This window comes from Convolutriloba macropyga, chromosome 6 (genome assembly GCF_964194025.1).
Source record: "Convolutriloba macropyga chromosome 6, txConMacr16.3, whole genome shotgun sequence".
Lineage (NCBI taxonomy): Eukaryota > Metazoa > Xenacoelomorpha > Acoela > Convolutidae > Convolutriloba > Convolutriloba macropyga.
This window is the reverse complement of record NC_134473.1, coordinates 35,886,022-35,900,144: the sequence shown is the minus strand read 5'-3', so window position 1 is coordinate 35,900,144 and position 14,123 is coordinate 35,886,022. Positions and strand designations below refer to the sequence as shown.

Genomic DNA, 14,123 nt, shown 5'->3' with positions numbered 1-14,123 from the left:
GATTAGTCAGCTTTTCCAGACCAATTTTAGAGTACTGTTAGGAATGTTTCAGGGCATTGGTGTAACTTATTAGAAGTTTCCTTCTTCGTCGATTTTTTCAAGAATCCTTTTTTTAAACTCTTGTAACTTCCTAGCAAGCAGCATGGTCTCAAAAGCTTTTTTAAATTATTATACTGCTCTGCAATATTTTCAAATGATATTAATCATATCTCCCTCCCCACAGTCAGAATTTCGAGGGATTAAAATTGATAAAATAAAAAATGTTCTATCCCTCAGTACACGAGGTCTCGTAGGATATATTCTCTCAGTAATCTGAAAGCAACCGTGAGTTCAATCGCTTTTGTTGTAAAATTTTACTGGTGAAAGAGCACCAATAAAATGAGGTTTGGTTTCAGGGTGTGCACGACGGCTTCGAAGGACCACTGATTCATACCTTCAACAAAGGGAGAACTAGTCATTTGAACAAAGAGTACTTCACGCGCACTGCCAAGAGGAAAAATGTTCTGCTAATGGGAGACACGTTGGGAGACTTGGAAATGGGGAACAATTTGGACTCAGACAAGTACAACATTGTCAAGATCGGATTTCTAAACGATAAGGTTGAAAATTTTAACTTGACCTTACAACTATTCAAAGAGCACTCGTCATGTTTGATCGCGCATCTATTTTTTGCTAGCATTTACTGTGTTTGTTCGGTGAATGTAAAGCACAGGTGTAACATTCTAGTGGAGTTAGTTCTTTTTGTCATTTGTGATTGATGTAAGACGAAATCAATCAAAGAAGTGCATGCTTGTTCACATAGTTCAAGCGCTTTATAAAAAGTTTCATTAAATGAAGTCGTTCTTTTGCGCTTAACACACAAACTAATCGTGCTTCGGATTAACAGCAGCGTATGAATTGACCAATCTGATTTCTTTCGAAAGCAATTCTAAAAGCGAGTTTGAGAAGAATGGTGTTTCAGAATGAGCAGAATCGTGCATTTTATGTAAAATCATACGACATAGTCATCGAGGACCCAGAGAGCATGGAGTTCGTGTTCAAACTTCTATGCTGCTTGTTAAATGTCAAACCAGAAGATCATCTTGAAGAAGTTGATTCTAAATCAAGTCCTTGTTCTGCGAAAACGAATGGACCTGTACATGCGCGTGCCTTGACTTGCCCTTCACCAGAAGCAGAAATCTCAGGGATTGTCTGTATCAGTCCTACGGGAGTCACTGCCCAGGAATGATGTCACGGATCTTGTGATGTCTCTTCTGATTATGCAGAGGTCACGTATTATGACGTAATTTTGTGCTTACAACCTTAGATTTGCGTCGGTCGCTGATGGCACTTATTTTTGTACAGCTTTTTAACCCCCTACTTTTTTGTATCCATGGCTACAGATATATCTAGCAAATACCTCCACACCCGCCTTCATTCTCTCTACATCGCACACACACACACACACTGTGATTGTAAAAATTTTTCACAATTTTTATTTGAATAACGGTTATATGCTCGTAGACTGAAATATTTAAAGGAAATGTGACATATAATCTATGATTTCATTTTGGGTATGATTTTGTGGCCTGTCGTTTTTAAAGAACCAAGACACTGAATATTTTGGCACTCGAAACTGGATGATTGCAGAATTGTTTTCTAAGAACAGAGAGGTATTTGCTAACTTGCCAGTTATTCAAAACTTGTACCCATACTATTACCACTCCATTTTGTATGAATCCATTTGCTTCCACAGACAGTTCAGAGCAGAAAAGCTTAGTAAGCTGAGCTGATGAGCTTAGGAAGAGTATCACGTGGTGCAGTAGGCAAAGTATATAAATTACTAGTTTGGTATTTGCTAATTGTTTAATCTTGGAGGTTTGTGTGAATTTGTGTATTCAAGAATTGATTCTTAGCACTTAATTGTTGTTTTTACTCAGAACTTGCTAGTTTCTCCTGATAGATTTTTCGCAGCTTGGATAGTGTAGTAAATGTTTTGTAGAGTTTTTTCTCACTAAAGTACTATAATGTACCCAGCAGATTTGTACTATAAATGTACCACTAAAGTACTATAATGTACCAGTGTTTGGCCGTGGAGGGCACTTTCATTTGATGCAAAATTTTTTCTGATTGTCCTGTCAAATACTATGAAAAACATTGATTCGACACAGTATTGCCCTGATAGACTCAATTTCAACATTCAAACCCAGTATATTGATGAGACAGTTTCATGGTGGGTGGTTCTCTTGAAAGTTTGACCCCCCCCCCCCCGTCCAGCCCTCACCCCGCCTTCTACTACTACTCGACTCACACCCCTCGACTCCGCTCACACCCCCGTGCAAGCATCTCAGAGCCCCAGCTGGGTACTACCAAAGCCAACTGCTCACTGGTCTTTTAAGAGCAAGTCACCCGACGTTGGTCGATTGTTTGATTTTTCTTAAATCTAAATTGCCGTCTTCCGGAATTCTCAGAGCTTGATCTGTTGTTCTCTCATTATGGCAGCACTTAGCAGGACCCAATTTTACTTGTTGGCAAACCCAATTGCTGCTCAATTTATGGAATCTAGAGCCCCATACGTTTCACATGTTAAGAATTTCGTTGTACTTCAGGCAGTCACTGGCTTCTGCTGCTGCAGCGATGGCTGTGTCGACCTTATTGGCCTCATTTTTGGTTTGTTTTGACGTAAATATTTTCGTTGCCACCTGTGACTTCACACTTCAAAGCAGCTTTTTGTTCATTCATTCAAGCAGTTATTTGATTACAGTTGGCTGGTGACGTCGTTTTTCACTCTTAGCGGTGTTAGTATTTTTAATCCAAAGAATTTTATGCTGTCTTTTTATTATATTTTGCCAATTTTTTTGATCAGTTGGAGCTTTTGGAAAGGGATATGGAAAAATCCCGCGCTATTAAATTGAATTAGTCATTGAGCGAGTTTCAGTGGTCTTATACGTTCTAAGTTGGCTAAATTTGCTGGGAAGTCATAAGTTAAAGGTGAAAAGGTCAATTTTCAAAGCAAATGAGGCGGGTTTTCAAGTCTTTTTAGTTTTAATGTCAATTTTGTCTCTACTTGACGTCGGTGACGGTGGCTAAAAGTCTTAAAGATCATCAAATTTGAAAAAAAATTAACTTTTGATATTATTTGAGCTTTTCATCATTTTGCTACTCATCGGGTCTGAAGTTCTAGAAATGCGTTGTTTCTGCCAACTTTAATTTTTTCAGCGTTTTTGATAACAAGTATTTGTTTTTAAATGCTTAAAAACTACCATATCTACCATGAATATGTTTCTTGTTAATTTTATTCGCTTTTAAACAAACCAAGTATGAAGCAATTATTGTAAATGTGTTGATCTTTTTTTAATAGCCGCACAGCGATAGCTGGGGCTATTATTGGCCTTCTCTTGGTTTTTTTTTATTTCGTCGTCATGATTTTTGTTACGACCATATGACGTCACAGCCACTTTTTGTTCATTCGTTCATGCAATTTCAACTGAATTGCATGTGTGACGTCATTTTTCGCTCTTAGTGGAGCGAGTTTTTTTGTTCATTTGCGTGATTAAATTTTTGGTCACACTTGATTTACCTCACTCTCAAAAATGACTTCCTCACTTTGAAATTGACTTTTATTTACTTTAATTCAAAGAGATAAGGTCAAATGGGTATGTGTCACTCTAAATGAAGGTTATTTGAGATCAGCTAATAGAGGCAGCAATAACTTATACAGGTTTTTAATCAAAATATAACAGATCAGCCTTCAATGAAAAGACGAATTTTTTTGGTCTGTCTTTTTTACTGTTTTTTAGACTGCCGGTCTACGAATCTATTGCGGCTATTTTCTGGCATTCTGCCAGCTATGTTTGTTTAATTTTTGCTTGACCGTTTTCGTTTTTGACTTCTCGAGTGACTTTTACGCGCATGACTTTTTTGTTTGCCCCCCCCCCCCCCAATGATACAGGCTACATTAGATTTGAGATCCCACATGTTGTTGGAGAGCACATCATCCGACGTCAGTCCGTTATGTTCTTAATTGTGTAATTTTTTTCTTATTTCAATAAACGTGTGGTGTTGGGTTGGCGTTATGACATTTTCTGCTTTGCTGCAACAAGTTGTTGAAAATTCGGACATTTTTTGAGATGACAATTCTGTATTTTTCTATTGATTTTTGCGCAAGATTTGCAGAATTTTGACAATGGTGCTTATCCTTGTCTGCTTGACATCTTTTCGTTTTTAATAGCCGCACAGCGATAGCTGGGGCTATTATTGGCCTTCTCTTGGATTTTTTTTATTTTGTCGCGATTTTTGTTACGACCATATGACGTCACAAGCACTTCAAATTTCAACTGAGTGCGTGAGTGACGTCATTTTTCGGTCTTATTGGAGCGAGTTTTTTGTTCATTCGCGTGATTAAATTTTTGGTCACACTTGACTTATCTCTCAAAATTGACTTACTCACTTTGAGATTGACTTTTATTCACTTTAATTCAAAGAGATAAGGTCAAATGGTTGTGTGGCACTCTAAATGAAGGTTTCTTGCGAGCTGCTAATAGAGGCAGCAAAAACTTATACAGATTTTTAATCAAAATATAACATATCAGCCTTGAATAAAAAAAACGATTTTTTGGTCTGTTTTTTCTGTTTTTTTTTGAGACTGCAGATCTACAAAGCTATTGCGGCTATTTTCTGGCAATCTGCCAGCTATGTTCAATGCTTGTTAATTTATTGTCTGGTGGGCGGTTCTTTGAATTCTTTCCCTATATTTGTTTAATTTTTTGGGTTGTATTTGAGGACTTGTTGATCGCATAAGTTCTTTGATCCCGCGTTTGCGAAATGAATTTTGCATGCTTTGAGTTGTACAGTTAAAGTGAATTGAATCTAGTGCAATCTGATTGAATTTTATTTCAGTTGAATAAGCTTTTGAAAGTAGGTTAAAATACTTTGCATCATTACATTTTTTTTAAAAAAACTGAAAAATTTGTCAGAATTTTTGTCTGATCTTTTTTTATAATGATACTGCAGTTCTACAGAGCAATGGCAGTTGTTTTCTAAGCAGCTGACTAGCAAAGTTAACATGTTTGTTAGCGCTGTTTTTTTATGCGTTTCGCTCTATTCTTGTGGTGCTGTGGTCTTTTTATGCGATTTTTCGGTTGACAAATTTTGTGTTCAGATTTTTGTTCTCAAAAGCGGGATAACATACTTTTCAACAAAATACTTGTTGGACAGACAATTCTGAATCCATTTGATTTTTGGAAGATCATATCACACGTCTGCAATCGAAGATCGAGTTGTAGAGTTTTGATTTACGCTAGAGAGATGTGACAGAAGTGGCGTTTTTGTTCGTATAGCTAAGTACAACAATGCGCTTTCATTCTCCTACAATCTTTCCTGGCATACACCTCATGAATCACAAAACATTGCAAAAAGTAATATCAAAATTATTTGAAGCACAAGAAATCTAATTTAAGATAGTACTGCTATCTTTCTGGATGGGATCCATTAGAAAACCTAAATCAAAATTAAACCTCTCGTAAGTTGGGCAAAGCCGAGATGGTGGAAACCATGTTTGGTTTAAATTTTTTGATATTTTTCTTATTATTATAAATAGGTGAAGACCGGAGGGCATTGAATGACTGAGCACCTCACGACCCCCGTCACCATCGCTTGGCTTGACCTCCCATCCTTTGCCCCCTGCTTCGCTCACCCCCTTAATGCTAGCAACCCTGAGCTGCAGCTGGCTACTACCGTAGCCAACAATTCACCGGTCGTTTGAGAGCACTTCGCCCGTGGTTGTTCCGTTATGTTTCCATTACCAAAGTTGACGCGATAAAGGTGTCCCTCAATTGCTTTGATATAAACCTGATAGCGGTAAATAGGTGAAGTATTTTGAGCGTTACCGAATATAATGTGAGATTGAGGGTTTAATTTGGTGATCGGTATTTTAAACTTTTGCAGGCGCATCAAATTTACTTCAGGGCTGGGAAATTATGCTAGCCCGGCTTTGTTAGACTAGTCATTTTTGTGCGTCCGAGATCTTTTTCGCCGAAAACAGAAGTGGTATCATTGTAGAGCTATAAGAAATTAAATCAATCCTTAAGAATTAATTTTCACATTTTTGTTCTATCGAATAAAAAATCTGGCATAAGAAATTCAATGTTCCATTTTCTGTTACTTTTTTACCCCATCAGATAACCTAAATTATTTTAAAATTTATCTAAAGATGTCTGGTAGTGTTTTTGCTTGATTCTAAGAGATTAACTAAAGTTTCAGAAACTTGCCTTTTCTGTTCGTTCCAGAAGTTAAATCACGCCAATTGTAGCTCTCAAATTTTGAGAACACATCAAGATTGAGGTTTCTATGCTCCGGCAAAAGGTTTCCTTTTATTTTTTGTCTGTTTTAAGAGACTTCTATGTAATGGAACCTCATGGCTATCTGTTATTGTGTTAAGTGAAATATATAATTAACACCTGTAGGTATAATGAAACGGACATTGTACGGTTGCACGAAGTTGTTCCGTCGGGTCAAAATTTAAAAACTTGCATCAGGTACGAAAGCTTGCATCAGACTTCTGAATATGGCAGTTTTCGAGTTCTTAATTGAAGACTTCATTCAGGTAAGTGCAAAAACAATTATTGCCATCAATCTTTCAAAAATCAAGCTACCAAAGTAATTCATTTGTCAGACAGAAATCAAGGTCATTTAGCTGCTTAGTATTGAGTACTTGGACTGAGCTGCTAAATACCTAAAAGTTAACTTTACTGTACTTGTCAAAATTTCAACGCTATTCATTGCTTCTCAGATTTTATCAGATTTTTTAACATTTAAAATATTTGGAGAATTAAAAATCGCAGAATTTAAATCTTTTGATTGCTCTCAAGCAAATTTTTAAGCAATTATATTAGTCATGTGGTCTTTTTAATGCAATTTTCCGCTTGACCGATTTTTCGTCTGACCATTTGACGTTTCGTCCTCAATAACTGAAAAACAGGTAACGCTCGGAGGGCATTAAGTTCTCTTTGAGGCTTACGCCCAAACAGTCTCTTGCAACTCAATCAGAACTGTTTTGAGACAATTTTATGGTGTGAAGGGCGCTTCTAAATCTGGAAATTTTGACGAAGTCATAACCCAACTCAATCACCCCGCCCTTCCCACTGCCTCCTCTCACAACCCCACTCCACCCTCCTCTGCGTAGCGATTTGGACCCCCCTATCGTCTCCAGTCATACCAATCCTACCACCCCAATCGTTTGCCCCCCACCCCAACGCTAGAATCTCTGACCGCTGAGCCCCAGCTGGATACTACAAAAGTAAGGTAAAGAAGCAATTAACCCGTTTTCTCAGAGTTATCATTATGGATTTGATCTGGGATTTGATTTAAATACTTCAACCCAAAAGTCACAATTACTTAATTTTTAATTTCTGTGAAAAATTGTTGATCGATGCAATTGATAACAGATTGTTCTGTAGTAATATGTCGAAATTTTTGGTTTCAAGTGATTTTAATGGCTAAAAGGTTTTATTGCTTGCGAAAATGGGGGTTTTCAAAGAAAAATGGCTCCCATGGAAATCAAAAAACTTTAGCGCAGTTTGTTGAATTTAGTTTTTATTAAATTAAATTTATAATAATATTGGTAACCTTTATAGTAACAGGTCTCCAGTTCCTTGGTACACTAATGCTAGTTTCCCTAAGCTTCTCAACAAATTATTGGCCAACATCGGTCAGACCGCCTTTTGATAAAGTGTTTGAAAGGCTCCTTTTAAGGCAGGGTAATGTCTTATCTCATTAAAAAGAATTATTGAACAAAAAGAAGTTTGGTCTTCAACAGATCAAGTTTGTTCTTAACAGTGAAAAAGTGAGTGAAAAATAGTTCAGAGTTTTTTAATGATATTTCAATTAACCATGCTGTTATGGGTGTATCCAGCTATATTTTGCATCCATTATTACATACGACAAAAGGAAATCAAACTCTTATGAATGTTGTATGCTGGTAATTTGATAATTCGGGGTCATAATTTTGAAAAAAAACTGACAGTTATTGGTTAATTTTTCAAGCAGCTATTAAAGTATGATGAAAAATAAGTTGCGACTACGCTAAATTACATACATATCATTGGAAATTTGCTCATTGTTAGGATATACAGTTCTTACGCTTAATTAAGTTTTCACTAGAAGTTTTTACTTTGCACATTACTGATCCTCCCCAATGTACGCATTTTCAATTTGAGTTCTGATTTCAAAATTTTTGCGGCTGATTACATGCAAAGTTTTATTTAGTTTTTGTATAATATAGGCTCGTTTATTGGTAAGCATTCAAAATATTGAAAAAATTATTACAAGGTTGTGATGCAATAATCAATTTGGGGAATTATCCAATGATGTCAGCAGCTGAACAGGATATCTGCATTCCGTCAATGGTTTCAATTGAATGCTCATGCCTCAGTACTGACGGCTACGAAGTCGAGAACCTAGTTTCAGACAACCCTGTGAAACGTGAGCAAGGCTTTGTTGGGTTCAGTTTTGTGAAGCCTCCAGTTTCGATTACTTTCAACTTCAAGAATGATCAGCCTTCTATCAATACAATTGTGATTGGTTTAAATGTAGGACAGCAGATGTGTACGGGTTTGCACATTTTTACCGAAACAAAACAGAGGTCTTACAAGAGGAATATGCAAAAACAAGATTTTTTCAAGTGGAATAAATTAGCAGAATTTGAAGCTAATGATTCATATTACCCCAATTTTATCGTGTTTTCGCATTTAGACCTCGAACAGGAAGTCTGTCGTGTAGCCAAAGAATTTATGATAGATGTGCGGAAATTATCGATACGAATTACGAAAGTGAAAACATCAGGTCCGCCATGTTTAGCGAGTGTGAACATTTACTGTCCTGTTTATCTAAAAATTTATCTAAAGATGTCTGGTAGTGTTTTTGCTTGATTCTAAGAGATTAACTAAAGTTTCAGAAACTTGCCTTTTCTGTTCGTTCCAGAAGTTAAATCAACGCCAATTGTAGCTCTCAAATTTTGAGAACACATCAAGATTGAGGTTTATATGCTCCGGCAAAAGGTTTCCTTTTATTTTTTGTCTGTTTTAAGAGACTTCTATGTAATGGAACCTCATGGCTATCTGTTATTGTGTTAAGTGAAATATATAATTAACACCTGTAGGTATAATGAAACGGACATTGTACGGTTGCACGAAGTTGTTCCGTCGGGTCAAAATTTAAAAACTTGCATCAGGTACGAAAGCTTGCATCAGACTTCTGAATATGGCAGTTTTCGAGTTCTTAATTGAAGACTTCATTCAGGTAAGTGCAAAAACAATTATTGCCATCAATCTTTCAAAAATCAAGCTACCAAAGTAATTCATTTGTCAGACAGAAATCAAGGTCATTTAGCTGCTTAGTATTGAGTACTTGGACTGAGCTGCTAAATACCTAAAAGTTAACTTTACTGTACTTGTCAAAATTTCAACGCTATTCATTGCTTCTCAGATTTTATCAGATTTTTTAACATTTAAAATATTTGAAGAATTAAAAATCGCAGAATTTAAATCTTTTGATTGCTCTCAAACAAATTTTTAAGCAATTATATTAGTCATGTGGTCTTTTTAATGCAATTTTCCGCTTGACCGATTTTTCGTCTGACCATTTGACGTTTCGTCCTCAATAACTGAAAAACAGGTAACGCTCGGAGGGCATTAAGTTCTCTTTGAGGCTTACGCCCAAACAGTCTCTTGCAACTCAATCAGAACTGTTTTGAGACAATTTTATGGTGTGAAGGGCGCTTCTAAATCTGGAAATTTTGACGAAGTCATAACCCAACTCAATCACCCCGCCCTTCCCACCGCCTCCTCTCACAACCCCACTCCACCCTCCTCTGCGTAGCGATTTGGACCCCCCTATCGTCTCCAGTCATACCAATCCTACCACCCCAATCGTTTGCCCCCCACCCCAACGCTAGAATCTCTGACCGCTGAGCCCCAGCTGGATACTTAAAAAGTATGGTAAAGAAGCAATTAACCCGTTTTCTCAGAGTTATCATTATGGATTTGATCTGGGATTTGATTTAAATACTTCAACCCAAAAGTCACAATTACTTAATTTTTAATTTCTGTGAAAAATTGTTCGATGCAATTGATAACAGATTGTTCTGTAGTAATGTCGAAATTTTTGGTTTCAAGTGATTTTAATGGCTAAAATGTTTTATTGCTTGCGAAAATGGGGGTTTTCAAAGAAAAATGGCTCCCATGGAAATCAAAAAACTTCAGCGCAGTTTGTTGAATTTAGTTTTTATTAAATTAAATTTATAATAATATTGGTAACCTTTATAGTAACAAGTCTCCAGTTCCTTGGTACACTAATGCTAGTTTCCCTAAGCTTCTCAACAAATTATTGGCCAACATCGGTCAGACCGCCTTTTGATAAAGTGTTTGAAAGGCTCCTTTTAAGGCAGGGTAATGTCTTATCTCATTAAAAAGAATTATTGAACAAAAAGAAGTTTGGTCTTCAACAGATCAAGTTTGTTCTTAACAGTGAAAAAGTGAGTGAAAAATAGTTCAGAGTTTTTTAATGATATTTCAATTAACCATGCTGTTATGGGTGTATCCAGCTATATTTTGCATCCATTATTACATACGACAAAAGGAAATCAAACTCTTATGAATGTTGTATGCTGGTAATTTGATAATTCGGGGTCATAATTTTGAAAAAAAAACTGACAGTTATTGGTTAATTTTTCAAGCAGCTATTAAAGTATGATGAAAAATAAGTTGCGACTACGCTAAATTACATACATATCATTGGAAATTTGCTCATTGTTAGGATATACAGTTCTTACGCTTAATTAAGTTTTCACTAGAAGTTTTTACTTTGCACATTACTGATCCTCCCCAATGTACGCATTTTCAATTTGAGTTCTGATTTCAAAATTTTTGCGGCTGATTACATGCAAAGTTTTATTTAGTTTTTGTATAATATAGGCTCGTTTATTGGTAAGCATTCAAAATATTGAAGAAATTATTACAAGGTTGTGATGCAATAATCAATTTGGGGAATTATCCAATGATGTCAGCAGCTGAACAGGATATCTGCATTCCGTCAATGGTTTCAATTGAATGCTCATGCCTCAGTACTGACGGCTACGAAGTCGAGAACCTAGTTTCAGACAACCCTGTGAAACGTGAGCAAGGCTTTGTTGGGTTCAGTTTTGTGAAGCCTCCAGTTTCGATTACTTTCAACTTCAAGAATGATCAGCCTTCTATCAATACAATTGTGATTGGTTTAAATGTAGGACAGCAGATGTGTACGGGTTTGCACATTTTACCGAAACAAAACAGAGGTCTTACAAGAGGAATATGCAAAAACAAGATTTTTTCAAGTGGAATAAATTAGCAGAATTTGAAGCTAATGATTCATATTACCCCAATTTTATCGTGTTTTCGCATTTAGACCTCGAACAGGAATTCTGTCGTGTAGCCAAAGAATTTATGATAGATGTGCGGAAATTATCGATACGAATTACGAAAGTGAAAACATCAGGTCCGCCATGTTTAGCGAGTGTGAACATTTACTGTCCTGTTGATATATTGAAATCTGAACATCACAGTGAACATCTAAGCATGCCGGTTCTAGGTTGTTCAACTGAGAGTGTTCTTGAAGGCGATGTTGAGGTAGCGTGGACAAATATGGCGAGTCCTGGAACTGTATTTCCTAATGAGTTTGTTGATAAAATAACTCAGGAAATCATGTCGAAACCTTTTCTATTGCCAAGTGGTGAAAATGTGGACGAGTCAACGTTGCATAAACTAATAGAGGTTGCACAATCACAGGGAAAATTGCCGTACGATCCTTTTTCTTACCAGGAGTTCTCTTCATTGAACTACCCTGTGGAAAACATTGCGTTGAGAGACAGAATACGAAATTACAATAGAGAATTAAGACTGCAGAAATTGAAGATTTTAACAGGAAAGTAGACTTCAATTCATTGTTGCTAGTTGAGGTTTTTCACGGGCTCACCACTCCAAAACATTTTGTATTTTTTTTAAAAAAGAAGCGTTTTAGGCCTTAAGGGACAATACTATTATATTAATTGTTTTAACATTGTTTCGTAGTCATCTGTTTCAAAACAAAGCCGTTTTAAAATCCTTGGTGGAATTTGCTCGATTATGTCTGACCACGAATTTGAACATTGCAGTCAAATTACAATGTGAACACGAGCAAATCCGGAACGGAGTATAGAACTAAAAATTGGTGAAGAGATTTGTTCAAAAAGCCATTACGAGGGATTTATATTGTTCAATTTCAATGCATGATTTTGGAAATTGCTCATTTTACCTGAAAATCGAGAAACTACTCATGTTTTAGTATTCGAGTATTGTAGCATGAGGTTGAAAGCTTGCAAACAACCTTTGTTATCTTGCCTTAATAAGCCAATAATGCTATTAAGATTAACTTGTTTGCTCATTTAATCGCAATTCGAACCTCGATTCTTTCTCTAATAATTCGAAATACTTGGACTAATGTTAATGCGTGTTGCAATAGATCTGTAACTTTTGTTATGCGCTTATCAGATTGTTAGAATACCCCAACTTTTAAAAATGGCACCTCCATATGGCCTATTAAGTAAAGAGCCGGAAGATATTGAAAATTTACTTTCATTGAACCCAAGAGTAAAAAATTATGCGTCTGTCAAGCCCACAAAGAGTACAAAAATTGAGAAACAACATTGGAAAAGAAACGTCAACATTCATGCATCGTCTTGTGCCACGAAATGCGGGAACGGTGGTTCGATTCTGGCCCAGGACTTTTCTGATATCAAGCATACAACATTGAGCGAGCGTGCTGCCTTGCGTGAGGCTAATCGATGTCTAAAATGCGCCGATGCTCCTTGTCAGAAAAGTTGCCCAACGCAATTGGACATCAAATCGTTCATCACGAGTATTTCGAACAAGAATTACTATGGAGCTGCCAAGGCCATTTTCTCCGATAATCCTTTGGGCTTAACATGCGGAATGGTTTGCCCAACAAGCGATCTATGCGTGGGTGGATGCAATCTGTACGCTTCAGAGGAGGGTCCGATAAATATTGGTGGATTGCAGCAGTTTGCGACCGAGGTGCTGCAGAAAATGAGGATTCCTCAGATTGTGTCTCCTGAAATAGTTGCCAAAACTGAGAATGACACATCTTATGACTCTAAAATAGCTTTGGTGGGATGTGGACCAGCAAGTGTAAGTTGTGCTACCTTCTTAGCTCGTTTGGGGTACCGCAACTTGACTATTTACGAGCGAAATTCTTATGCAGGTGGATTGAGTTCGTCCGAAATACCCCAGTATCGACTTCCTTTCGATGTAATTGATTACGAGATCGAGCTAATGAAAGATCTGGGTGTCAAAATTGAATTCAACAAACCGCTTGGCAAAAATTTCACTCTTGAAACTCTCCTAAGCGATAACAAAGCGGTGTTTCTTGGATTTGGCCTTCCGGAACCCAAATTGATACCTGCTTTTGACAATCTTGGAGCTGAAAATGGATTTTATACCTCGAAAGACTTCTTGCCGCTTGTTACGCAGTCAAGTAAGCCTGGTATGTGCGGATGTAAGGCTCCAAAGTTGCCGACTCTCACTGGACGTGTGATTGTTTTGGGATGTGGAGACACTGCGTTTGACTGTGCAACATCGGCTTTGCGTTGCGGGGCTAGCAAAGTCCTGGTGGTGTTCCGAAGGTAACATCCCTATTTCAGTACATTTAAATTGTCTTGAAATGGAAGTTTATCTGCAACTCATTTCAATTATGAGACTGTTTCGGAAATGTATAGCCATAGGTAGGATTCAGGGTTTTTCGACTGTTTCAACAAGTCTTGCTTCAAGTCCGATTGTATATTCATTTGCTCGAAAGTAAACGAGAACATTTGTATTTTGCTGCCCTTATAGACTGTTCGACAAATTACTAATAATGCCCCGAGTTTGACTTCTGTGGCAATCAAGTCATTGTCATAGTAGTCAGACTGATGGTAATTTTGTTAATTCGTCGAATGGAGTCCCGCAAAATCAAAAAAACTCAGAACGCATTTTTGATCAGGTTTTGTTGACCAGCTATTGGATTCCTCTGGGCAATTGATATGTAAGATTTTGACTATACGTGACCTTCCTTTTTCG

General features: G+C 37.0%; 3 protein-coding genes across 3 annotated transcripts in view; all 3 read left to right on the top strand.

Moving 5' to 3' along the window:
- The window catches only part of LOC142341644 (7-methylguanosine phosphate-specific 5'-nucleotidase-like), a 54,032-nt gene extending 52,130 nt beyond the window's left edge, over positions 1–1,902 (top strand). The window contains exons 6-7 of the mRNA XM_075392756.1: positions 396–599; positions 962–1,902. Coding sequence (XP_075248871.1) covers positions 396–599; positions 962–1,228 — 471 coding nt within the window. The 3' untranslated portion in view covers positions 1,229–1,902. The remainder of the gene's footprint in view (positions 1–395; positions 600–961) is intronic.
- A 6,409-nt stretch (positions 1,903–8,311) lies between these two features.
- On the top strand, positions 8,312–12,072 carry LOC142341302 (RING finger protein 37-like). Its single transcript, XM_075392224.1, has 2 exons — positions 8,312–8,889; positions 11,224–12,072. The coding sequence occupies exons 1-2, from the start codon at positions 8,343–8,345 to the stop codon at positions 11,940–11,942; spliced, it is 1,266 nt and encodes a 421-aa protein (XP_075248339.1). The 5' UTR covers positions 8,312–8,342; the 3' UTR covers positions 11,943–12,072.
- Positions 12,073–12,203: 131 nt separating this feature from the next.
- LOC142341643 (dihydropyrimidine dehydrogenase [NADP(+)]-like) overlaps positions 12,204–14,123 on the top strand; it is an 82,494-nt gene continuing 80,574 nt past the window's right edge. Inside the window, exon 1 of the mRNA XM_075392755.1 lies at positions 12,204–13,690. Within this exon, the coding sequence (XP_075248870.1) occupies positions 12,567–13,690 (1,124 nt within the window). The 5' untranslated portion in view covers positions 12,204–12,566. The remainder of the gene's footprint in view (positions 13,691–14,123) is intronic.

What these genes read in the sequence shown, in the direction of transcription:
- LOC142341302 (XM_075392224.1), top strand. Translation starts at nt 8,343, where the DNA reads ATGATGTCAGCAGCTGAACAGGATATCTGCATTCCGTCAATGGTTTCA. An exon ending in AATTTATCTAAAGATGTCTG is followed by an intron (nt 8,890 to 11,223) that starts GTAGTGTTTTTG and finishes AAGAATGATCAG; the next exon opens with CCTTCTATCAATACAATTGT.